Below are 26,294 nucleotides of genomic sequence, written 5' to 3'. Positions count from 1 at the left end.
CAAAATTAATGTTTAAACAAATTTGGACAAACTACCCTGCTTAGTTCATTTAGGATATGTAACCAACCTATTACAATAATTTTATATTTGTTTTATGCTTATTTTTATGAAGTTTCCCCCTTTCAGCTTTTAAATTGCCTGCCCTTGGAGTATCTACTGCCCAGCAATCAACTTCGTTGCATAATTGGACTTTCTGTGCTACTGATCCTAATTCCTTCCAACTTGGAACGTATTGAAGCATTGTTCCTAGTAAAGAAAATCTCTTTTTTACTAGTAACTATTATCAGTGGTGTACGTAGTGTGTGGTTATTTGATTTTGTTAAAAGTGGGCCATTTTTGAAAGTCATAACAAATTCACTTGAGAAAGTTATTAATCAGGTATGATGTGTTTCTTTTGCTTATATGTGTGCAAAACATATTAATGTGGCATTTATAATTTTAGGTTGCCTGTGTCAATTATTTTAAATGTTTTTCTTTTTATTTTAAATAATATTTTTACTTTTACTATGCTACCTACATCTGATTATATGTGTGACATTAATACATTTCTCATGTGTTTTCATTCTAAACATTTTATTATAAACAGTATGGAGTTCAATTTTTTTGTTGGCAAGTTATGGCAAACTTGCCAACAAAATTTTTATTTTTACAAAATTTTAACAAAATTTTTATTGCACAACAAAAGTTTTATGCATTTGCAGCTCCATTAGTGGAAGTTTTTATTATTATTATTATCATTTAAAATGCAAAGTATACTTTTTTAAGTAGTAATCCAATAGTAACTTCCTCTGCATGTTGTAATTCTGACAGTTTAATTACTATAGCCTTACCAAGAAAATTACCCTGTTTTCTGGAAGATGTGCCTTAAGTTAAATTGCTTTGTGGCATAATCAATTTTGTTCTGAAGTTAAATAGTAGAAAATAAACAAGATTTTTTAAGATTCCATATAATGTAACCCTTAAACCAGTGATGCTCAACCACTGTGTCTCAAGAAATGTGCAGCCTTTACAGATACCGTAAACGTGGGCTACTTTGGCCCAGATTTTTAAGCTTCCTCATTCTTTTCTCAATACTTTTGTAACTATTCATATTTCCAAGTTGTGGTAACTTGTTTTACACATCTAGATGTCTCTCAATTTTTTTGAATAGTGATCAGTTTATTTCCAAGTATTTTTACCCTTTGTTAGTGTTTTTTATTTGGGCCAATGTTACCTTTGGCCCAAACCCCTTGGGTTACTTTGGCCCAAAGCGGTTTTCTCTATTTTAAATTGCTGTAGAACTATTTAGAGTTAAAGAAATACCTGTGTTCATACGAACAACTATTTATTTGAATGAAAAATACATTTAAAAGATGTTTGAGTTACACATACTTGTTTTAAGGAAAATTTTTAATATGTTTTTTTTATGTGTATAATAATATGATTTTTTATGATTGTATAATAATATGATTTTTTTATGTGTAATACCCGATGGAGAACAGTCATCTTTTCATCAGTTTTGGATGTTGAATAATTTTATAAAGACTACATCATTCGTAAAACAAAGGATCCTAAATTTTTGGTCACTTCCAAAACTTTTTGGTGCATTCCATGCCCTCAAAAACCGCTCCTTCTTCTCTCGTATCAACAGCTATCTTTGGAAACCTGAACTCATTTCATTGTATAGTAATAAAATTCCATAAACTTTCCGACAAATTTAACAATATTTGTAATATGTAGATGTAACTGGATAAACCTTTTTCTAAGCTTCCTGCAACTTTTAATTCCTCTTCATTTTCCATGATTTTAAGCCATGTAACTGAGCCCTGATGAATTGAGTCTGCAATCTCTCTATTTATCCTTTGCCGAGAATTACAGGTTTTTTTTCTTGTGTTTTTCCTGTTAATAATCTCAATTTTATCTAATCTTTACTTTTCCAAATATCTCTGACGGATTTTTTCAAGTTTTTATGTTGGGCCAAAGTGGGTTGTAGTTTTTAGGTAAGGAGATATGTTGTCATTGTTAATTTTAAAAAAAACGAAACAGAAATGAAAAGTACAACTATACTACGGAATAGAGTATTAAATAGTGCTCATAAATAGGTACTTAAAAAAGCTTTTGGCGAATGTAGAACTGCTTCTACGTGGAGATGTTATGAAAGCACATGTTAGCACAAGGAATGCAGAATCACTAGTGTTGCTTCTTGAGCAGAGCTATAGAACTGCTTGGTATACATAATTGAGTGCTTGGGGATGCTCTCTAGTGGAATCAGTCAAAATATGTGGAAAAATTGCACTCTGAAGGTTGACAGAGGATGTTATATCTTTTTATCCATTTGAGCTAAAGAAGGACCCTAAGGCCAAAGTAGCCCCCGTTTACCGTACCTGTTTTTTAGCAGTTTGTTTGAGACAAGCTAGTTACTCTATAGTTTAAACCTTCTTGGCATCAACTGACTGAACTCTTCCTCATAATTATTGGAATTCTGAACTTATTCAAGTGGCGCAGGAATTTTCTTAAAATTTTTGACAGCATCTATTTTAATTGAAAGAAAGAACATCATTCTGTTGGCCTTATTAAATAAAAACAAAACTTTAAATATGATTCTTTTCTTGGAGATTAATATAATGTAGTATGTATAGTACTAATCTTGCATACTGATTCTTGTACGAATGTGTTTTTCTAATGACAGTTACAAAAATCCAAATGTTCCCCCCGTGTATAGAGTAGAGCAGTGTGTTCTTGCAATCTGAATAACAGAACAATAGAGGAAAAGAATGCATTCTTAAAAACTGAACAGAAACTAAAATTTTTGCAATAAACAATACTTGATCTGAGGAACCTACATTTTAACTGATTTTTTTTTTTTTTTTTTTGCAATGGGTATAAGTGAGAGGTGCTTTTTTAATAAAACTCATAAGTGAGTAAGAGTTACCGTAATTTTTCAGAAAGAAGCCCAAAAAGTTTTCTCTGCTGACTTTACATCTAAAATCTCACACAGCATTGAAAAAAGGTTTTTGAAACCCCAGAATGTGTCTGCAATCAGTTGCCAATTTGGGCTGTTATTACTAATCCTGGCAGCAGAGTTTGTTTCAGCAGTCTGGCACGCTGGTCAAAAACTAAAAAAAAAAAAGTCTGTAAGATAAACCATGTTAGATTAATCATAAAATTTAAATCGGCAGAAAAAATGCTTTAAAATAAGATGCTAATATAAGTACTGTGTACTACCTGTGGATTATATTCTAGAAATTCTTTTACATATTTTCATGAGTTGAAGCTTTTTTTCTTTAAAAATTTTCGGCATTTTTTCTCCCTCTACTAAGAAATAGTTTGCAGACTTTTTGAAGAATTGCCCTGTTCTGCTACCAGTTTACTAGCTGTTTTAAACTGTTGTGGAATTTTATTGACAATTAAGACAATTTCTGGATTTTACAGCTTTTACAACCAACAATGTATATTTTACCTTTTTAATTTTTATTGCATACTGTGTTAATTAATTTTCCTGCAGTACATGTGTTGTTGAGTAAAAACTATTTGAAAAAATAATATATTAGAATGTAATTTTTCGACCTGCCAGTCGGCTTATTAATTCATCAAAGTTTACATTGGGATTTTCAGTTGAATCTCACTTAAGAACAAAACAATTCTTTTCTTTTATCTTAAGTAATTTTATGTTATTTTGCTATCAATTATCAACAATAGTAATTATTTTCAATGCTGGTATAATTTTTAGGAGGACGACGATTCCTATGAGATTATCAAAATATTTATTGATAAATTGATTGGTCTAAGCTTAAGTAATGGGGAAAATATTTCTGAAATGGAAACCTTCGTAAATGAAGTAAGTTCATTTCATTATAAATAAATGTAATTTAATAACAACAATGCTTCATAATAATATTGGTTGCAAAATTAGCATTAAGTTATTCTATTTAAATGGTGGAAAATATAAATGCTCCCTTTTTCATCTACACTTTTTTTAGCTATCATTTCTTTATTTGTCTTGAATCCTCAGTTTTATTTTCAGACAAATTTGTTTACTGGCAAAGTTAAAGCATGCTTTTTTTTTTTTTTTTTTGAGATGATGCATAACTAAATAACCCTCTAATTAGAGATTCTAGGTGATAAGGTGAATTTGACCTTTTCTGCCAAACGAAAGAGGGTGTTAGAAGAACCGAAGTAAAGTATAGAACCAACTATTATCCTGTCCTTGAGATAAAATCACTTTTTTTTAACTGTAATAATCTTTAAAAATTTTAACTCCATTTCTCTTAAATTTTCTTTTTCTCAATGCAGTATCATATGTTCATTTTTCTACTTCTTTCTGCTAACTCATCAAATCTCTTTAACCATTGTAGTAGTTCATTTGCATGAATTTAATGTTTGCTCTAGTAATATTCTGTGTAACGTGTTTAGGCTACCAACAAAATGTTTGACTTTGCACTTCCTCTTCCGAACACATGTTAAAATCTTTCTCACTCTTTCTTCTGCCAAAACTATTTCTAATAAGTTATTTTTAAAAACTTTTAAAACCCAAATTTCGAATGTATCGTTACACATAAATCTTTTTGATGGTATGATTTTGCAAATTTAATTGTATTAAGGGGAAAGGATAAATTTCAGTGAGCAAAAAATTGTACTTTTGTATAATCCATGAAAGCTAACAAAAACCTGGATTAAAGGGATAAGAGTGGCACTTTTCCACTATAGGCTCCATTACAGCTCATTTTCAAAAGTTTCTACCAAACTGATCAAGGCAATGAAGCACTTATTTTCTCATCAAATGTTGCCAAAATCCATAATGTTTAAGTTTAAAATTTAATGTTTAGCTTTTAAATAAAGCATCCATTAAATAAGACTAATAGTTAAATTGAGCCAACAAATATCACTTGAAGTAATATTCTTCAACTTGTATTCCATCTAGTAGAAAAATACCAGAATGTAATTGTTGGTCCCACCGCACCGCTTTTGTTTACTACCAATTTCCTAAACTGTTAACTCTATTACACATACTCATTGTACTTCCTACACCTTGTGATATTTAGCAAATCAGGTAATTTATAATTTCATATAGGTTTTTAATTAGTAAATTAATTTAAAAAGATCTTTTTTATCTAAAAACCCTTAAATATCTTTAACCACAGCAGGTGCTGTCACTTTTCAAAGTGAAGTGGCTGCTTGGTGAGCAAAAAGCTTCCTGCTAAACAAGATAAACAATTTAAAGGATCTAATAATATTTCTGAGGAATTGAAGGTGGGAGGAGGTTCTAATGGAAGTATGTGTGATGAAAGAGGAGAAGAGGGAGGATGATAGTTTGGCAGAGATACTTGGCAGGCAAACTAGATATCATAACTTTTTAAGGCTGAGGGTTTTGGTGTTTAGGACATGTGAAGGCTTTCTTTTTTGTGTGGAAAAAGGTTTTCTTGGCGGAGAAATTTTTACAACAGGGTTGTTTTTTGATGAGATAAATGATGACTATACATTATGAGTGCATAAATGTGCACCAATAGTACCCGTTTACATGTGGCTGCTAATAGGTAGCGGCCAGTTGCTCAACAGCAACCATAACTTTTCAAGTTCTTTAGGTATATTTCTTTCAAGTAGAGTATATTTTATTTTAATAACAAATGCGTCATTTTTACTCCAAAATGTCAAACAATATTAATTTGATAAAAAATACCTGCGGGCACTTCTTGCTAGGCATCCTAACCAAAACACATTGCCCCTTTCTTAATGTAATATAAAAATTTGATTTTCACTTTATACTCGATGAGTGCAAAATTCTGCAGCCAGATCTTAGGCTATTATAATAAAAATTTAAAAAATGTGTAAGCACTATTTATCTTGAAATTTAACATTTATTAGAATAGTTAACTAATTGCTAGTGCATTGAAATAATGTTAAGCTTAATTCAATAAATAATAAATATATTTCCTGTCATTCCCCTTCAAGATAATGATTGATTTTAATTGTAATTTTAAATATCATGAATTAACTCTATGATCTTTTTGAAAAGTGCAAACATAATGATTTCTTTGTGAAGCTTCAAATAAAAAATAGCATAAACAGGGTTGCCACACCACAGGAAAACCTGAAGAAACAGGAAAAACACAGGGAATTCAAAAATCAACAAAAAAAAAAAAAAACGGGGAAATCCAGGAAATTTTGAAATTTTCCTCAAAAACCTGGAAAATACATTCAGGGTTCGTACGGGTCATGGAAATCCTGGAAAGTCATGGAAAAAAAATAACAGAATTTCAGACCTGGAAAAGTCATGGAAAATTGAAATTTTCATTGAAAGTCATGGAAATTTATGTCTAGTCATGGAAAAATGTCCTGGACAAAGAGAAAGGAACAGGAGCTAAAAGAGCAGTAGAAATCTTGAGTTATTTAACAGTATAACACATAAAAGCTATTAAAAGCGGAAAATTGAACGATCCAAAAATTAAATCTGAATTTTGAAATCTCATTGCATCCACTTCTGTCACAGCCGCTTGCGATTTTTGCGATGTGATTTTACTGCCTAGACATCACTTATTTTGAATTTTCTGTTATTTTCAACACTTCTTATGTTTCATATTCTGTAGTAGCAAAATTTCACGTTCTTAGTTTTGCCACACCCACTCAAAAAAAAAAAGCAATTCAATTGCATGCAAGTTCGATTCCATCGCTCTTAAGGACTTTATTATTAAATTTATCAAAATTTAACTTAATTTGTTGAATGTTTAAGAAAATAAAGATCTTAAGTCAGGCGATAGAATACAGAAAAAGAGGAATTCTAATGTTCTAAAACAGTAGTGCCCAACATACGGCATGCAAAAACTAATCCATGCGGCCCACTGCTACATTCAATATCGGGAATTAAACATGTTCTGGAATTTCTGAATCTATTAATTTATATACATTTGAAAATATGCAAATTTGTAAATAAAACAAATATACTTTTGAATCAGAAGATTGATTCATTACTGAATGGTTTTTTTTTAAAAAGATCTGGTTTAGAAACAAAGAGAGAGAACTAAACTATGTGGCTTTACTTTAAAGAACCAAAATACTGTCAAGTTACGTGGATGATTAAAGGCACTGTTGACACTAAAAGGTAACTTTTGAAGCAAATTTATTGAAACTTAGTGATGACTCATTCAACCTTTGTCCCATTCAATATCATTCTGCCTGTTTTTAAAAAATGTCAGGCATTTAAGCATCATCATATTCGCTTCACTGCTTTTTCACTTTACTTAAATTTATGTAATGAAGACAAATAAGAATAGTTTAATTTTTTAAGTGTGCACTTACATTTTTTCCATTACAAGTAAGTGCTATAATGAGGCTGTGGCATTCATATAGACGTTTTGCTAATGCTCATTTCCAAATATTACAAAGTTTGAGAATAAATAGTGCTATTCGCTTCGTGTAACGTGGTCATGAAAATTTTCATTGAAGTCATGAAAAAGTCTTGGAAAAGTCATGGAATTTTTTCATCCAAATAGAGTATGAACCCTGTACATTGAATTTTTTTGTTTTTTAATTTAAAGTTGCAAAACTCAATGTCTAAATATATAAACTACCAAAAAGTTTGACTTTGTTAAGTATTGATAATATTAATAAAGTTCAGAAAAAAAAGTAAAATAAAAAATAGTAATTTTACTTCTTTTTTTTTAAAATGATGAAATTTGTCGTCAATATTCATTGTTCTGCTTAACTTTTACATTTTTAGGTCCAAGTAATGAATGGTTAAGAGAAGGCTTTTTTTTTTTCTTTACCTTGCATAAAAAGTTAAATATATTCAATCACCATGCTATTATTTCAGTTATTACAAATTCTTATTTATTTCCTCTTATTTATTTATTAAAATATTTATTGTTTTGATTTTATTTCCTGTGGTGAAATTATCAAGATATTAATTTTCTTTTTCAAACATCAGTGTTCACTCATATAATGTGCCATTTTTATACAGGGAAAACACAAGGATTTTTTTTTTTTTTTTTTCCAAAATTGAGTGGCAACCCTGATAAACTAAACTAAAACTTTTTCATTTATTTTTGCCATTTAATTGTGTTGCAGCTCTGTAATGAGCTTATTCAAATTAATTTCTTATTTGCAATTTGTTTTTAATTCTTCTTCAAAATCAATTTCTCTATTTTATTTCTGATTTTTTTACAGCTTGCAACTGAAATGAAAGTTAAGAAATTTTCTGCTCTTATCATGTGTGCTATAGTGCAAAAAATATCACAGGTACTGTGTGCAAAGCTTGTTTTACTTAATGTTATTATTATGCGTTACTTTTTGTGTTACTCCCTTTTTTTTCTCTCTGTTTCAGAAAGTTAGACGCTCATACTTACATGAAAGTTACAGAGCTGCTTGTTCAAGATTAATTTCAATTGCTTGTTCCAGCATAATTAAATGTACTAAAAAGAGCGTTGACAAGGAAGATAAAGATTTTAGTTTTTTATTTATCAGGTGCTATAGTGAAATTTTAGATATAATCATGTCGGCTTCCTGTGACATTGATGAAGACAAACAAAATAAGTGCTTAGATCTACTTCCTAAACTTCTTGACACCAGTTTTCAAAAAATTCATTTTAGTGAGGTAAATATTTTTTTTTTCACATGCATTACATGTAGTCTTTTTTGCATTGCCTTTGATTTTCCGATTTTAGTAGTGTTTTCAGCTGTTTACACAAGATCAAAAGAACCCAAATTTGTATATATTTCAATATTTATTATATTTAGCATTTTGGTTATGAACTAAAAAGAAAATTTCATTTACTTAGCTATTTGTTTTAAATTTTTATTTACTTACTAGCCTTCTTAGGGAGTAGATGGTTTGCCTTTTTATACAATTTGTTTGTTTTTTATGCCAGTACTGCAAGTCTTCACCTGCTGCTTGAATTAATCTGGCAGCAGTATAAATGTCATTCCAATCAATCAATATATATATATATATATATATATATATATATATATATATATATATATATATATATATATATATATATATATATATCAGTATATCTGTTTGTATTTATCCTATCCATGTCTGTATCTATCTTTCTTGATGTCTATCTCCATATCTATCTGTCGCTCTCTTTGTATTCATCTATTTCTGTACTTAACTATCTGTCTATATTTATCAATCAATATCTTATTTATTTCAAGAAGGCCTTTTATACCTCCACCTCTGTATATCTATCTCCATTTTTATCTATATATCTCTATAAGATATATAAATATTTACCTGTTTCAACCTTGTTTACGCCAATAATAGTCCAGTCAATGAACACATTATAACATGCATGGAATATGCAATAATTTTTGACTTCAGAAAATTGTTAGGGGTAGTTAGCAAGTAAAAGAGACTCGGGTATCAACACTAGAGGCACAATCCTGTAGAGAACTATACAGATATTGGCATACGCGGATGATATCGACATCGTTGGGCAAAGAAAACAGGATGTGATCGAGGCATTTGTTGCCCTTGAGAGCGCTGCCAAGGAATTGGGCTTGACTGTAAACGAGAAAAAAAACTAAGTTTTTGGTTGCGAGCACTAGAATACAAGATGTGTAGCCGCTTAATATTGGAAACTATACTTTTGAAGGAGTCACCCAGTTTAAATACTTGGGTGCACTTATTACCAGTAAGAATGAGTTTAAAGTTGAAATCGGAAATCGAATTTTGATGGCAAATAGATGCTACTTTGGCTTAAAGAGCCAATTAAAATCTAAGCTCCTTTCCATTAATACAAAAATAAACCTATACAAAACCCTCATAAGACCGATCATTTTATACGGTAGTGAGACATGGGCAATTAATAAAACAGAGGAAAACGGACTTCTCATTTTTGAAAGAAAGATCCTTCGGGCAATTTTTGGAGCAGTAAAAGAAAATGACACTTGGAGAAGTTTATATAACTTTGAAGTATACCGTAAATACCGACAATCCAACATCTTAAGAGTAATTAAAGCCAATAGAATCAGATGGCTGGGGCACGTATTTAGGCATGCAGATCTGGACCCGGTTAAAAAGCTAACTTTTTCAAGGATTGAGGGTACAAGGAGAAGGGGAAGACCAGCAACAAGATGGCTGGATAGTGTTGAGAAGGACCTTAAAATTTTGGGAGTGAACAGGTGGAGAAACCTGGCAACGTGTCGTACCGCCTGGAGGAAGCAGACGGAGAAAGCCTTGGCCTGCACCAGGCTGTTGTGCTGATGAAGAAGAAGAAGTTAGCAAGTAAACAAAATTCTTCATTAATATTGAGTTTGAAAAATTCAGTAACTGTGAATTGCAGTTCATGGAGTGGAATGTTGGTAAACAGATTTTCAAAATCAAATGTTTCAGATGAAAGATGTTGAGCATATTAAGTAATTTGATCACATCATTGCTGTTATCGATTACCCAATACCATTTCCCTTAACAGAGCTTAAGTTTGTTTAAAATCTTTTTAAGATAAAATTCAAGTTTAACACTGAGGTTTTTTCCAATGGTGTTAGTGGCAGAACAAATAAAACGAAAAGAATCAGGTGTTTTGTGGAATTAGGGAATTGCATAAAGGTAAGGTAAATGGCTAGTTTTAGGATGGGGTAATTTCATTAGTTTGTAGACAGCAAAGAATTTTTTTATGATCAAAGAATCATTTAGGTGTGGAGCATTTATAAGTAGTAGTTTTTTCTAATTCAGATTTCATAATACAGTCGAGTCCCGACTTATGCGAGGGATGCGTTCCAAGACACCTCGCGTAAGTCGGAATTTCGCGTTGTGGAACAAGGTATGTTTAGTAATTTGTTTATAAGCATACCGAATTGTTTCATACGTTTGTAAACACCCTTCATATTGGTTCAAACCATTTATTAACTATATATTGCGTTATCTTTTACAAAGAACCGACTTTTTCTGTAATTTAGAAAAAGCGTTATTATTTGACATATAATTCTGTAATTTAGCACAAAATTAATGATTAATGGGGGAGAGAAACTTAAAATAAAGCAGTATGGTACTTACAGTATGTACACTACAGCATTATTATAGCACTTAACAGTATAGATATAGTAAATATATTTATAATTTAAAAAATGAAGAAGGCTTATGCAGCGCGATCAGAATGTTATCAGAATGTATTTTATCAACGTTCATATGTAAAATGAAAAAAAAAAGTTAAGAATCGGAACGCTTATTTGTATAAACCAAAGCAAAGCGTTGTTTAGACGACAGTGGATGAACTTCCGTTTTCAATGATGCTAAAGGGATGAAAGTCCATTCACAAAACCAATATTTAGTGTCAACGAAGCCCATTCTAACTCTCCGGCACTTTTTTCCAAAAAATTTCATGTTGCAAGCGAGTAATTTGTGTCCGCACTAAAAAGTTCATTACTCATGAAAACTCGCGTTATAGCCATTTCGCGTAAGTCGGATCGCGTTGTAGCGGGATCTGACTGTAGTGGAATAAAATTTTCTACAACAGATATAGAAATTGGAGCTGGCTTTGTCAACAACAGTGAAAACATATGCTTCTTTAAGTTTCTTAGAAAATTAAGATCTTCTGCAGAATAATTAAATAAAAATAATATATATATATATATATATATATATATATATATATATATATATATATATATATATATATATATATATATATATATATATATATATATATATATATATTATTTTTATTTAATGATTTTTTTTTTTAATCCGAATTGCTTACTATCCTCACTTGACTGCTGTTGACATTCCGGTTCTTTTTTTAATGTTCCCACATAATGATCATCTCTAGTAATATATAAGGCAACACCTCATCTATATTTGTAATGTATTTTAATTGTTAAATATATTTATTTATTTCATTTTACACAAACTGTCGAATGGCAAAATCTCATCGTTGAAAAGTTAAAGATGCAAAAGATCGCATTTGATAGATTTTTAATTTAATTGAGCGACTACTTCTTGAGGTGTAACAACATTATGTGTGATGTTAATAAAGTTTGATTTTTATACACTCCTATTTGTGAAAATTGCAACACCATGAAGGAAGCATCATAGTTGAATGAAAGTTAATACACAATTGAGTGGTAATGGTACAAATAAATGACATTATTAATTATTAAATAAATGATTACAAGTAAATGATGATTTTCAAACCAAACAGACAATAAAAAAGATAGAAATTAGTATTTTGTGTGGCCACCGCAAGAACTGCTACAATACTCGGCATGGAGTGAAACAAAGTGAAACATATTGAATATCAGCCTGCGGAAGAGTATTCCATTTTTTTTTTTATATGCAACCAAAGTTAATTTGTCGAAGCCACAGGACAAGGATCAGGAGTGAGACGCCGCCCAACGAAATCCCACACATGTTCAATCGGTGACATATCCGGGGAATATGCAGGGCAAGGAAGCTGTACCTGCTGCAAATCAAAGTAGGATTTGACTGTCCTGGCGCCATGTGAATGGGCATTATCCTGCTGTAATACAGCTCCTGGCAATCCTTGCAGGAAAGGAATAGCTTGGGGCTGTAAAACTTTGTTTATGTATCAGGTACTGTTCAAATTGCCCACAATTCGTAGCAATTGTGATCGTCCATGATATGCCATGGCACCCCAGACCATAACTCTGGGTGTTCGTCTACTGTGGCATTCAGTAATGCACTCTGGAATGTGCCGTTCACCGGCATAGCGCATGACACGAATTCGGCCATCATGTTGCCATAAATTGAAGCAATTAAGACAATCCAACTTCATAAAGGCCGACGATTTTGCCTTGTTCAAACTCCGAAATTTGCTCAAATTTCGCTTCTTTTCGTCAAAGAGGCATATTAAAGATTCAGTTGTTTACTCTAGCATATAACCCCTGATAATCATACATGCCTCCCTACAGCCATCTATTTATACTCGGTTCGATCAGCCGTTCAGAGGGCGCCGCTCAGCATACGCTTGCGCTACCGGTCTGAAATTCTAATCATTTGCATATCATGCCCTACTTGAAATTTCTTGAAATTTTCAGCTCACTCGCGTAAGTCCTTCGTGGTGTTGCAATAGGGCCGGATTTGGAAGTGTGGAGGCCTCTAATCAGGGTTCGAAAAGATCATCATATTTTCGAAAATATCCGATACTTTGATATATATCCGAATGTTTTGATATATACAGTCAACCCTCGTTTATCGCGGTTAATTTTATCCAGACTTAACCGCGATAACTGAATTTCCTCGAAGTAGGATTCTGTATTTATAAACCATATATTCTCCTAATTGGAGTGCATAAAACTTTTTAACATAGGTAGAGTCCCCTAGACATGAAACCTAGCCACCATTACATTTACATTACTCAAAAAATTGCACAAAATATGAGAAAATGAGATATGTTAGATGTAATAGGTATCACATTGTTAATTATTGGGAAATAAACTACACACACACATGCAGTTCGTACACACTACTACTAATCTATGAAAATAGCTCAACTTGTTCGATGATGAATTAATTGCCAGTTATTGACCGTATGTGCCCCCGTTCTTCCTCTTCATTTATCCTCATTTAAGGTATTACGTATACAACTTAAAAATCTAGTACATTGTTGAACACCATTTACAATTACGTATGTAATAATACAGTGATTTATACTTTTCAGTTAGTGTTGAACGATTAAAATGAGATAGCAACTCCCAACTCTTTCGCTGATTTTATACCTCCACTCCCTCAACTAGTACAGCAACAGCCTCAGAAGAGCTTACCTTACTTAAAAGACATATTTTGTTATTCTTATGTAGTAAACGGTTTACACAAGCACATAAAAAAAGTTAATTGCTATATGTGGGGGGAAAAACCACGATGTAACGAAGCCGCGAAAGTCGAAGCGAGAAGTAGCGAGGGATGACTGTATGTATATGACCGATATTTTCGACCCGTGGAAGTTAGGATATTTTGTAAAAAATTTTATTGTGGGGGCCCCTTTGTTGTGGAGGCCCCAGGGCAGTAGCCCCGCCTGCCTTCCCCTAAATCCGGCCCTGGTTGCAATTTTCACAAACAGGAGTGTAATATAATGGAGTCAAATTTATATACAAAATTAGGGAGTTGGTTTATACCTTCCCGACTTCCTCCTTACCTTTGGATGGTTTTTACCTTATAGTTTTGTCATGCCTCGAGAAAAACTAACCGATGAAGAATGGACTATCTCGCTACTAACATGCTAAGATGCTATTGCAAATTGGATTGCAAAAACATCTTTTGAATGCAACTGGGCTTATCGCCAGAGGCAGATGTTATGTTAAATTTTAAAAAAATTTAACATAAGTTGTTTTTAAAATTCAGAATTTTACAAATTTTCTACTGTGAGTATTTCTTTTTTCCAACATTTTATTTCTTTTCGTTTCAGGATGAATCTATCATTGAAACAAGTTTGCAATTTGTTTCGAAAGTTTGTCTTCATATGAAAGAACTTACCAAATTTATTCAAAAAGATTTTGTAGAACTGTCATGGACAGCTACCATTTTTCACTTGGAGAAGAAAAGCCAAAATATCAAAAAAAGGTTTATGACTTCAAATATTTTGCCAAATAGAGAACATTTTCCAGTTACTGATTTTAACTGTAAAAAGTTCAATCATATGTGTCCTGTACTTTTAACAAACAGTGAAAACATTGATGGTGATTGTAATTTAAATGTTACCAAAAGCAACAAAAATATGGTATTTGACTTGTCAAGTGAAATTTATTTAAGTGAAACTGAGATAGCTACTTTGAAATCACTCTTGGCTTCTTCTTCTGAAAAGGAAATTAGTTTACTTTTTCAAAAAATTAATAATGAAAAGGTAAATATCTATTTATTATTAATTTATTTTTGTGATGCATGTATTTGTGATATACAAGTTGAACTCGGTTGATATAAAATGCTAAAAATTCACGAATTTGTTTGTTTTAAACGTTATTTATAACAACCGTGAATAAGTAAAATTGGGAAAAAAAATTAAGATATATGTGTGCGTATCTGTGTTTTTAAAAAGTAGTCCTACTATTTTGTTATTGCTAATACACATCTTGTACTTGTGTAATTACATTTAGAAATTTTTTGTTTACTTCTTAAAATTTAACATTTTTATGAAAAAAATCCTTTATATCCCTACAAAATTTCACCACTCACATAATCTCAGCAAAAAAGGATAGTGCATTTCGTGTATCGACATTTCCTGACTGCATCTAATAAGCTTTCTACAGCAGGGTGGCGACAGATCAGGGAGATCAGGGAAAAGTCAGGGAACTTTATTGATTAGGGAAAAGTCAGGGAAATATCAGGAAATTTTGAAAAAATGAGAAAAAATTGATTTTTTGAAGAATTTTTTTTTTTTGCATTAGAAAATTAAGTATTCTTAATTCCCTACGCATTTTCCGCCAATTATCTGTTCAAAAAAATAAATGAATAAATAAATAAATAAATAAAATTAATGAGGTGCGATTATACACTGCCGCATATTTGTGCATCTTTTTTCCTCAACGTCAAAGTATTGAATCTTACTTATTAACCACAGGATAAACTTTCTATGATTGCTTTTGTGTCTGTTAGGTTGTTTATTTTACCTAGCTTGAAATTTCCTTTTACGCTTTCAATGCTACGTAAAATAAACAACCATACAGGCAAAGAGGAAGCCTTCAATTATGCCTTAGCTCCTTTGCCTTTATTCCATTGTCTCGAAGTAATTAGCGTACTATAATCACGATTTCAAGAAGAAATCTTTGGTTTTTGAATTAATACTACAAAAGCTTAAAAGTTATTACTTCTTTGCATTTTTAATTTAATTGCTAAAATTGAACTTTCAATTAAAAAACTTTGTTTTTTGCCGTTATACTATTTGTTGTCATCGCAGATTATAAAAATTTTCTGTTCTTCAGACTTTAGTGATTCTTTAATTTTAAAACCAAGTTGTATTCTTCTTTTATATATTTTCAAATCAACTAATTGCTTTTTTTTTTTTTTTTTTTTTTTTTATCCTTGCATTTCAAAGTTGTTTGTTACAAAAGCAATCTAAGATTTTTTCTCGTTACATTCTGAAATCATTTGAAATAGAGTTAACTTGTGTACTTAAGAAAATATCTTTATTTTTTTATTGTTAAAATGCTGTATTCATACATTAAAACCTATGTTCTTGATTAGAGAAAAGTTCCCTATGAATGGATGTCAATGGTTTCATCTGTTTTGCATAAATATGTCAATTAATTATATAACAATAACTACATTACTTCTATTCTTTCACTATTACTTGTTATTTTTGCAACAATTATTATACTGTTTGAAAACTTAGAACTAAAAAGTAATTGAAATTATTTTGAACTATCATAAATACACATGTTTTTAAAAGTAATTTTAATAGTTTCTTAAATTCTTATGCTAAGTGGTTTCTGGAAGTAAAGTTTTTTTTTTTTTTTAATTTTCTATTTGTATAAAAATATGTATAAAAATTGTATAAAAATTCAATATACATTGTATAAAAATTTAATATACTGTCTTGTAGGTCATTCCCCCCCCCCCCAAATTGTCTTGTTTTTTTTTTAACCATTTTATTAAAAAAGTAGTATCTTTTTAAAATATATCTTTAGTTCAACAACTTTACATAACTTAAAACGTTTAAAATACTGCATTTTATACAAACATACAATGGATTTCAAGTAAAGCAAAGAAAGAAAACCATTATCATTGGTAACGTAAATCAAGGAAATTTGGTGAACTTAATCAGGGAAATCAGGGAAAAGTCAGGGAACTTTTTTTCACAGTTCCTGTCGCCACCCTGTACAGCCACTTAAAATGCTGACTAATTTCTGAAAAAAAAGAGTTTTTTTCTTTTTAATCATGAAAGTTTATAGTAAAGGGCTCAGAAATGTTTGTTCATCTTAGCCGAAACTTGCACTTTAATGCCCTGGTTATGCATGAAATTAAATAGCAAATCCAACTTTACAAACAAAATGTTCATTTTTGCCGTGATTCCGTATTAACGGTGGTTGTATTAAGAGGGCTCAACTGTATATATACAATCAAATCTCTTTCTTTCAGTCTCCCTTTGCTGAAATAATTGTTTTAAACAAATAGCCTTACTTCAGTTAGTAGCTTTACTCAGAAATTTATTCGATTTCAACCCTGGATTTGGAGGAACTTTATTTTTGTGAGTGTAATCACAAACAAATAAGCAAATGATGCATATATAAGATGTGACATTGAAAAAGGAAAAAAACAATAAAAAATTTTGGTGGCATTAATCTTGGCCCTCAAATAGGGAGAATTATGGTGTAACAGCAATGGGGCATAGGCCAAAAAAAGGATTGAAACAAAAAAAAATAGTAGAATTTATCGTTATATACTTATTTCTAAGGGTATACGCCCAAAATGTCGCGGCAAAAAGGTCATGAGACAAAATGTCGCCGATCTGAAATTCGCTAGTTCAATTGATACGAAAAATTTAAATTTACGTCAACGCTTTTCAGCATAAAAGTTGTGAAAGAATATTAATTGCCCTTCAAAGTAAGTTCCTTGAAAAATTCCAAACATTTTCTTCTGTCTATATTCGTAAGCATCATACAGTTTCCAGAAAAACATACATTTTTCTGTATATCATTATAAACATAAACAAACGAAAGAATGGTGCAACGGAATTCTTTTTTTTTTTTGTTTGATATGACTGCTACATCTCAAAGCGTAATGAAGGATTGAGAAAAAAAATGGTATGGAAGTTAAACTAAACGGAAACAGGAACTATTTCTGTTTTAAATTGATTTTTTTACTTCTTTTTACCAAAAAGGAAGTAAAAAAATCTTGCAAAAAAAATTTCACTCAAAAATCTACCTTAATTTCCATTTTGCTCGCTCCTGAATGAATATTGAGTTATTTTTTCCACCCGACCACACGTGGATATATGCCTAAGAACATATAAACACTCGAAATATCCATTTTGACAATACCCAAGTTAATTACAACGAGTTTTTTCGTGACGTCTGTATGTACATATGTATGTGCGTATGTATCTCGCATAACTCAAGAACGATATGTCCTAGAAAGTTTAAATTTGGTACGTAGACTCCTAGTGGAATCTAGTTGTGCACCCCCCTTTTTGGTTTCATTCGGATGCTCCAAAGGGGATTTTTTACACCTTTTTGAGTGGAAATCATTGTTAACTTCAAGACAAACTCAAATGGTGTTATAATTTGGCAAACACTTGGCAGTATATCGTAAGAACATATAAACACTCGAAATATCCATTTTGACAATACCCAAGTTAATTACAACGAGTTTTTTCTTGACGTCTGTATGTACATATGTATGTGCGTATGTATCTCGCATAACTCAAGAACGATATGTCCTAGAAAGTTTAAATTTGGTATGTAGACTCCTAGTGGAATCTAGTTGTGCACCCCCCTTTTTGGTTTCATTCGGATGCTCCAAAGGGGGTTTTTCACGCCTTTTTGAGGGGAAATCATTGTTAACTTCAAGACAAACTCAAATGGTGTTATAATTTGGCAAACACTTGGCAGTATATCGTCAAGCTTTTGGTCGCCAACTTGGCGACATATTTGGCTTTTTTTTTTTAAATCTGGTTTCAATTTACCCTAATTCACCGCTTTTCTACTATGCCACAAAGGGCCGTGAGTCCCTTAGTGGCATGCTCCCCCCCTTCTGATTATCATTTCATTGTTATATTTATTTTATTCATTCAATGTCTAGTTCTATGATCAAAGTCATGATATAATACATTTTTTGACATAACAAAATATTTTTTAAAAAATATTTTCAATACATCATGGATTTTTTTTAATTGTGAATTAGCATCTCTTGTACTTGTAACTGTTGACATAAATGTCATTTCTTCATTTTTTCAACTTACAGAGCATTCATTTCACTTTTTATCTCACACCAATTTAATTCTTGATTTTTTTAATTAACTGAACGTTTTTATAATTAACTGAATTTAACTGGAAGTTAAATGACTCTAAAAATTGTTATGTTGAACCCAATTTGAAAGCGGGAAAAATTTTGGGGGGGAATTTGCATCATTGAGCTTTGGGGGTATGGGCACCCCTGCCCCTCTTAAGCCATTTAAGGAAAGCATATTGCCTGTACTGTTGCCTAATTTTTGTTTAGTTATTGTTACTTTTCATCATTTATCTGTAGGAGTACTCTGATATTGCAACTATGGATATTTTTTCATTTCAAATGAAGCTACAGATTATGAAACACATTATGAAATGTGCACAGGAAAAATCCATGCTGGTAGCATTGTCAGAGTCTATACAAAATGTAAGTGAAAATGCATATTTTTATTTATTTATTTATTCATTATTTTATTATATACAGTACAGTACCTCTTATCCGGGAAACCAGAAAACCGGGAAAATTTTGCTCAATATTCCCGTTATTTTCAAAATTACGAATTTTTCGCGAATTTTCAAAAAAGTTCGTATTTTTTGGGCCAAGGTGCTGTTTAAACCGAAACCATTTTTGTGAAACAGGTGACTTGCTGGCTGGACATACATGTGCCTTTTAATTCCTCGAAAGAATGAATAGCCCCACCTCTTCACTTTACGCGCATGATTGCCCCCTTCCCCATTCCTTTCATACCATGCATTGTACAATCGCGAAACACGCGGTTGGTGGTCCCATCGCATTATCTATTGCTTGACCAGCTTTAAAAGAAAGGTTCTTTCACAAGGAACGGGTCTATTCCATTCACGAAAATAGGATAGATGAGGTTACAGAAGCAACCCAAAGTGAAAGGGAGTCATCAAATTTCTATTCATAGTCCAATGCTCTTCACCCTTTTGAGAGCAGTCCATTTTTTGAGAGTATCCTGAGTATTACTTGAGCTAGAATTAGTTCTCTTGAAGAAAAAAAAGCGTGGTCACTTGTTGAATCGACTGGAGAGGATTGCGAACAAATTTATTCCAATTTTGAGGGAAAATGTTGGATTGTAGGTAAAAAAAAGAAAACGTGTTAGTTTGAGCATAAAAACGAAGGTTGAAGTTCTAAAAAAATTGGATGAAGGCTATTCCGTTAAAACTCTCAGCGAACAATATAAAATAGGGACATCAACCATTTACGATCTAAGAAAAGAAAGTCAAAAAACGAAATTACTCAAGTTCTATTCAAGTTGTGAACACGAAGATGCTATGAATGATCGCAAGACATTACATCAAGCAAAGAATGCTGATGTAGACAAAGTTCTAATGGAGTGGATTAAGCAAAGAAGATCTGAAAAATTTCCGTTAACAAGACAAATTATCATGGCTCAAGCAAATAATTTCCATAATGAGCTAGAAATTGAGAAGAACTGTGAGTACAGTGTCGGATGGTTCACCCGTTTCAAACAGAGGCACGGCATTCGATTGACAAAACTTTGTGGAGAAAAAGCTTCAGCAGATATGGAAGCTGCAGAGAGTTACGTGGAAAAAGTATTGAATTTAGTGCAAATTGAAAATTTGACTTTGGACCAAATATTTAATGCTGACGAGACAGGATTGTATTTTAAATATCTTCCTCAAACGTTACGTTTGATGTAACATACGTTACATCAAAAGAAAATCACCCAGGCGGTTTCAAGGTCGCTAAGGACAGACTAACGTTGCTAGCTTGCGCAAATGCATCGGGTAACTGTAAACTGAAACTTACAGTAATCGGGAAAAGCAAGAATCCACGGGCATTAAAAGGCATTAAGGTCTTGCCGGTAACTTACAAAGCGAATAAGAAGGCCTGGGTTACGCAGGAATTATTCACGGAATGGTTCCTGAAGGAGTTTGTACCTAGGGCCCGTGCACATTGCAAATCGGTGGGCTTAGCTGATGACTGTAAAATTGTGCTGTTTCTAGACAACTGCACCGCACACCCGCCTGCTGCTCTCCTTAACGCAAACAACATTAACGTTGAATATCTTCCCCCCAACTGCACATCATTAATACAGCCCCTCGATCAAGGGGTTTTGCGAAGTTTAAAGTGCCGCTACAAAGTGGAATTTCTAAAGAAGGTTATCGATGCAGCAAATGAAGGGAAATCCGTCCAGGAGTTTCAGAAAACTTTCAATGTTAAGGAAGCGATCTGGTTGTCCGCGAAAGCATGGGATTATGTCTCGCGTGACAATTTAATTCATGCTTGGCATAATCTAATGCCGATGTCCCTTTTTTTTGAGGATGACTCCAACGAGCTGACAAGTGATGGATTAAAGGGAAAAAAGGAGAAAGAGCTCCAAAATGACCTTTGCGAATACTCTCGGAAGTGGCTAGAGCGGGATCTGTTCTCAGAAACGGACATCGAAGAATGCTTTGACGTTGATAAGGATATTCCTATTATCGATGAAATGACCGATTCCGAAATAATTCAGATGGTGCTACATCCGAATGACACGGAACAAGATAGCGACGAAGACGAGACGAGTGAGTCTGAAGATGTCATTCTTATGATATCTAACGAACATTGCATTGAATTAACGAAAGAACTCATAGCAGGCATGGAGCAGAAGTCTTTCATCGATGAATCTCACGTAATGGCGGTGTGCAAAATTCAGCAATTGTTTCTTGAGCATAAACCCAACTATTGCCAATTAAAACTCAATGAAATGTTTAAAAAATAATTTTTATTGGTGAATTTTGAATTTAAAATAAAGAAAATGTATGCCTTATGAATAAATTTTAAGATTGATAAATGTTTTTCTTTTGATATTTCTAAGTTAATACGCCTTTACATATAGAATTTTCTTTTTATTTTGAAGTGAATATCTAATTATTATTGTCCTTTACTTTTTATAAACAGTCTATAACCGGCGTTTTTTAACGATCCAGAAAACCGGGAAATTCAGTTATCCGGGATCGCGATGGTCCCGAGCTTCCCAGATAATTGGTACTCTACTGTATTTTTTTAATCTATTTATTTTTCTATGTACCACTATACATTGCTTAATTGACACATTCTCTTTCATTTCAGTGCTTATCCAATCTTCAAGTCTTAGTTTCACAAACATGTGATTCATTTATTTGCAAATATATGATTGCAATACCAACATTAAATTTTGTTAGTTTTGCCCTTCAGATGGGAAAGGTATGGATTCTTTTTAATATTTTTCAAATTGGATAAAATTTTAAATGATAAATCATTTTTAAGTTTTGCATAAAGCTATTTTGTCAACATCAATCATCAAAGCTCACATCTTTACATATTGATAAAAGTGTTTCTTGCAAAACCAGAAACTTGAGATTTTATTTCATTTTACTTGTTTGTTTATTTATGTTTTTGCTATTTGCACTTTTATACTTTTCATTCATTATTTTCATTACAGTTTTTTTTTTTTTTTTTTCAATTATAATGGTGCTCAAAATGTACAAAAAGTTACTTTTTGAAATACTTCCTTTTCATTGCAATGTTTTTTGTTTTTTTTAATTTCTCGATCACCAAATTTTTTTTAATGTTACTATCATAAAAAATTACTGAAGCAAAATAAATTCTAATCTAATTTTTTCAGAGTAAAAGATTTTTTTCCTGTTTCCCTTGATTTTGGAGTATGAAAATGAAATATAAAAAAGTTTGTACTTTGGGCAATCTTATTGCAATGGAAGGTCATTTATATTTTACTAGCTATGTATCAGAGATGCGCTGATTAATCGACAATAATGGGTTATTGGTCACTGTGCCGATTATTTAAAATTGGCAAAGTGTTTCAGCAATTAATCAACAGATTTTTTTTTGTTATTATTAAAATTACTTTAAATATGCTCAGAACTAGAAACTGTGCTGAATCTGAGCTCGTAGACAATAACTAAATGTAATTTTCTGCAATGAAAGGTAACATGTCATTTTAAATTAATAATGATGATATAGAATAAAAAAAATTAAATGTTTCATTTTTAAACTATTTATTCTTCCCCCCCCCCCCTTAAGTTGGAGGTTATAAGATGGCTATTTATGTGTTTGTCAGTCAGTTCCGTCTCTTTCCCAAAACGAGATAGGGATTCCCAATTCAAACTTTTTTTTGTTAATCGGTCACCATATTCAGTTTATGCCCACAATTACTACTTAGATTTTGTAATTTTCCTTTAAAACCACTACCTTTTTCACTCAATAAAAATTTTAATGTTTTTAGATATGTTTTGGATTTCCAGTCGCTTGGTGGTAGCACTTCCACGCCACAGACCCATGTTCGGTTCCCGGGTCAAGTACAGTCGAGTCAAGGCTTTCATCCTTTCGGTATGCCGATAAAATGAATGCCAAGTGTACCAAGCATGCTTGGGAACTAACACTAGGTGTTCCGTTTTCAGCTGGCCTTCGAATCCGAATATCTGCCTTTGGACCTCAGAGTCCGGTCATGAAAACTGAGATAGGCACATCAAGCTTTGCCCTCCATCGGCTGTTGTGCCAAATATTTTTTTTATTATTCCTTTTCAATTTACGAGCATTTGAAGCAATGTTTTTTTTGGGGGGATCAACGTAATTAATTTTATATTGATCTGCACATCCATTATACATCCAGTGTTGTGCACATTTCAAGTTGCAATGCTTTTCTCCTTACCCTATCTTTATCATCATGCTTTAAGATCGCCTTTCCTGCACTAAATGGCTACTTATAATGAAGAAGTTGATGCTAAATTAAAAGTGTCTATACACAATGTTCGACTTACTGAATATAATGTCTAGTTAACAACAAAATATAACTTCTGTAACAATAATCAAAGAAATACTTTACGAACTCTCTTTCCCCTTCCTTGTCAACCGTGTTTTACATCTAATATTTATCAATTTATTTATCTCCTAAAATGTGTATATTTCTTTGCATTATTTAATTTAGTTATCCACTGTGCTATTTTTTTTTTTTTTTTTTGTAATGAAAAAAGAAATTTGATAGAATAGTGGAAAAGTTTTGATGGAATATAAATGTTTCTCTCCCCCATTGTTGACGAAAAATATTACTTAATATTTTCACGTCATGTATGTTTGTGCTTAATTTATTTTTAATTTTTTAAAAAGTTTTTTCAGCAAAAATATTTGCGAAAGCTGATCACTATTATTCGATTATCCGGGGAAATTAATTGATTAAGCGGGGATCTTTAACATTGTGTCCATGGGGAAGTATTTGGTTTCGGGAGGTTTTATTCGTATAAGCGATTCATTTATCTGTTTCCCAATTAAGCGGGGCTGACAGTAGTACTAATTCTTAAATAAAGTTATAAGCTTATTGTTAGTACGTGATTAGTAAAGATTTTGAAGTAACTTCATCTGCAAGAAAAATTATCAATTTTCTAGGATTATTCTTCATCCTCTTAATTTTTTCAGGGGCTGTCCAAAAATGATGTTGCACTTTTTTTAACATATTTTACCCGCTCCACCCTCTGCCACGAAGTGTCACACTTTACCTTATCCCTCAATCCTTCTCATGTGTCTCACTATATTACATAATTATATTTATTTTAACTAAAATGCGCGACATCACACTTCTTGTTACCCCCTCCCGCTCTCTTTTTCACAAACCCCTACGCCCTCAAAGTGTGACGTCATTCATGGATAACCTCTTAGCCCTCTAGTTTAAGTATTCAGTCTATTTTATTATTAAAGAATCTCAAGCTTCATTGTTTTAAAGTAGGAAACTTCAAGTCTTTTTTTGTTCTGATTTTTCCTATATATTTAACTTTTTTCTGTATCATGAACATTTATATGAATGTTTAAAAGTACTGAGTATAATTGTTAGACTTACCAAGTAAATCTTTCATATTAATATGAGCATAAATTTCATTCTATTTTTCCCTTGCAATTTCAGGTTCTTGATAGTCATACTGTGATGCAAACTCTTCATTTCTGTGCATCATTGAAGATTGAAATTCAATTTAATAACTACCTAACATTCATTAAAACATTTAATGCCATATGGGACATTGTTTATGGCTTGCTCACTCAACACACTTCTCATGTTCTATCATCAAGACCTGCTTTCATGTTTTTTGTTTCTCGTATCCTTTTTGACATTTTTTATTCTTATTGTGTAAACAGAAAATAGTTTTTAACTAATGTAAATTGGTCATAGTCTTCTAATCTGCCTTTCCAAGCAAGAAAAGCACATCTCTAAAATTTGATTTTTACGCTATAAAATTGTTCTAAAATTTGTCTTGCACCCATTTAATCAATTATGCTTGAATCATAACACTTATATTAGTATTTACATGTTTTCTTTTTTTAGCTAAATATATGTGCTAATATTGAAATCTTCTAAATGATTCTAAGATGAAAAATAAATGTATCAAGGGAAAAAAATTGAGATACACTTTTCTTACTTAGGAGAGCAGTTTTATTCTAATCAAAGTGCAAACATTTAATATTGAGATTATTTATTTATTTATTGTAAATTAGTTTATTGGTAACCATGCATGCCATTTGACGAATACATATATATATTAGTGATGTTCTGGATATCCGTATCCGCTACTTTTTTGACGGATCTTAAACGGATCTTTTCTATTCTAAAAATTCTTAAATATTTGAATAAAAGACTTTTAAATTAGGTTTATTCCCTATTTAAATTATAAGGTATCATTTCAGAAGCCAATTTGTACCCCCTGTTCCAAAAAGAAACGGGTAATAAGCTTTAAAAGTGTATCTGTGTGTCTAATTTGTGGCATCGTAGCTCCTAAACAGATGAACCGATTTTGATAGTTCTTTTTTCGTTCAAGAGGTGACTTGATTGAAAGTGTTCTTAGCTTGGTATCGTTTTTTGCACAACTTGAATTACCGGAAATATTAATAAAAACAGACTTAACGTATTTCAGAATTAGGGTAGTAAAAACTTACCTGTACGTTAAAAATATTGGCCCCAAATTCAAAGAACTAAGTTTTCTGTGTTTGATATCTGTTTGGAACTTCCAAGTTATATACAGTAAAAGCTATACTGTATTAAGGAATTTAAAATTTCTATCAACTGTCAGTTCATATTTGTTATGTGTGTTCTGACCCGCAAAATCCATCTCAATATCAGGTTGGCATTTTTTTTTTTTTTAGTTTAATATTAGTTTCTGTTATAGATTTGGGGTTTCTGTTATTCTTCATTTTAGTTTTCTCTGCATTCTTCAAAAAAAAAGTGAGACTAAAATCTCTATTTACCATTTGTAAAGGTCCTCCCGGCTCTGTTATTCTGTCGGTCGGAGTAAGTTGGGTGGAATGGGTCAGCGCTGCATTTATGCTGAAATAAAATGCAAAAAATATTTCTAGCCTGTCCAGTAGCAGCTTTGCACACTTGCTGTTGTATCCTGCATACTGAGCAAGCTAGAAATAATTTATCACATTCTATTTAAGCATTAATGCAGCGTTGACCCATTCCTTCCAA

General features: G+C 31.8%; 1 protein-coding gene across 1 annotated transcript in view; it reads left to right on the top strand.

The window, feature by feature from the left end:
• Nucleotides 1–26,294, top strand: part of LOC129229798 (uncharacterized) — a 124,386-nt gene that overhangs the window by 92,523 nt on the left and 5,569 nt on the right. The window contains exons 17-24 of the mRNA XM_054864178.1: nucleotides 127–378; nucleotides 3,710–3,817; nucleotides 8,140–8,211; nucleotides 8,297–8,566; nucleotides 14,343–14,777; nucleotides 19,118–19,243; nucleotides 21,917–22,030; nucleotides 24,738–24,927. Coding sequence (XP_054720153.1) covers nucleotides 127–378; nucleotides 3,710–3,817; nucleotides 8,140–8,211; nucleotides 8,297–8,566; nucleotides 14,343–14,777; nucleotides 19,118–19,243; nucleotides 21,917–22,030; nucleotides 24,738–24,927 — 1,567 coding nt within the window. The remainder of the gene's footprint in view (nucleotides 1–126; nucleotides 379–3,709; nucleotides 3,818–8,139; nucleotides 8,212–8,296; nucleotides 8,567–14,342; nucleotides 14,778–19,117; nucleotides 19,244–21,916; nucleotides 22,031–24,737; nucleotides 24,928–26,294) is intronic.

The sequence above is a fragment of the Uloborus diversus genome, chromosome 1 (genome assembly GCF_026930045.1).
Source record: "Uloborus diversus isolate 005 chromosome 1, Udiv.v.3.1, whole genome shotgun sequence".
Lineage (NCBI taxonomy): Eukaryota > Metazoa > Arthropoda > Arachnida > Araneae > Uloboridae > Uloborus > Uloborus diversus.
This window is presented reverse-complemented; position numbering and strand designations above follow the sequence as displayed.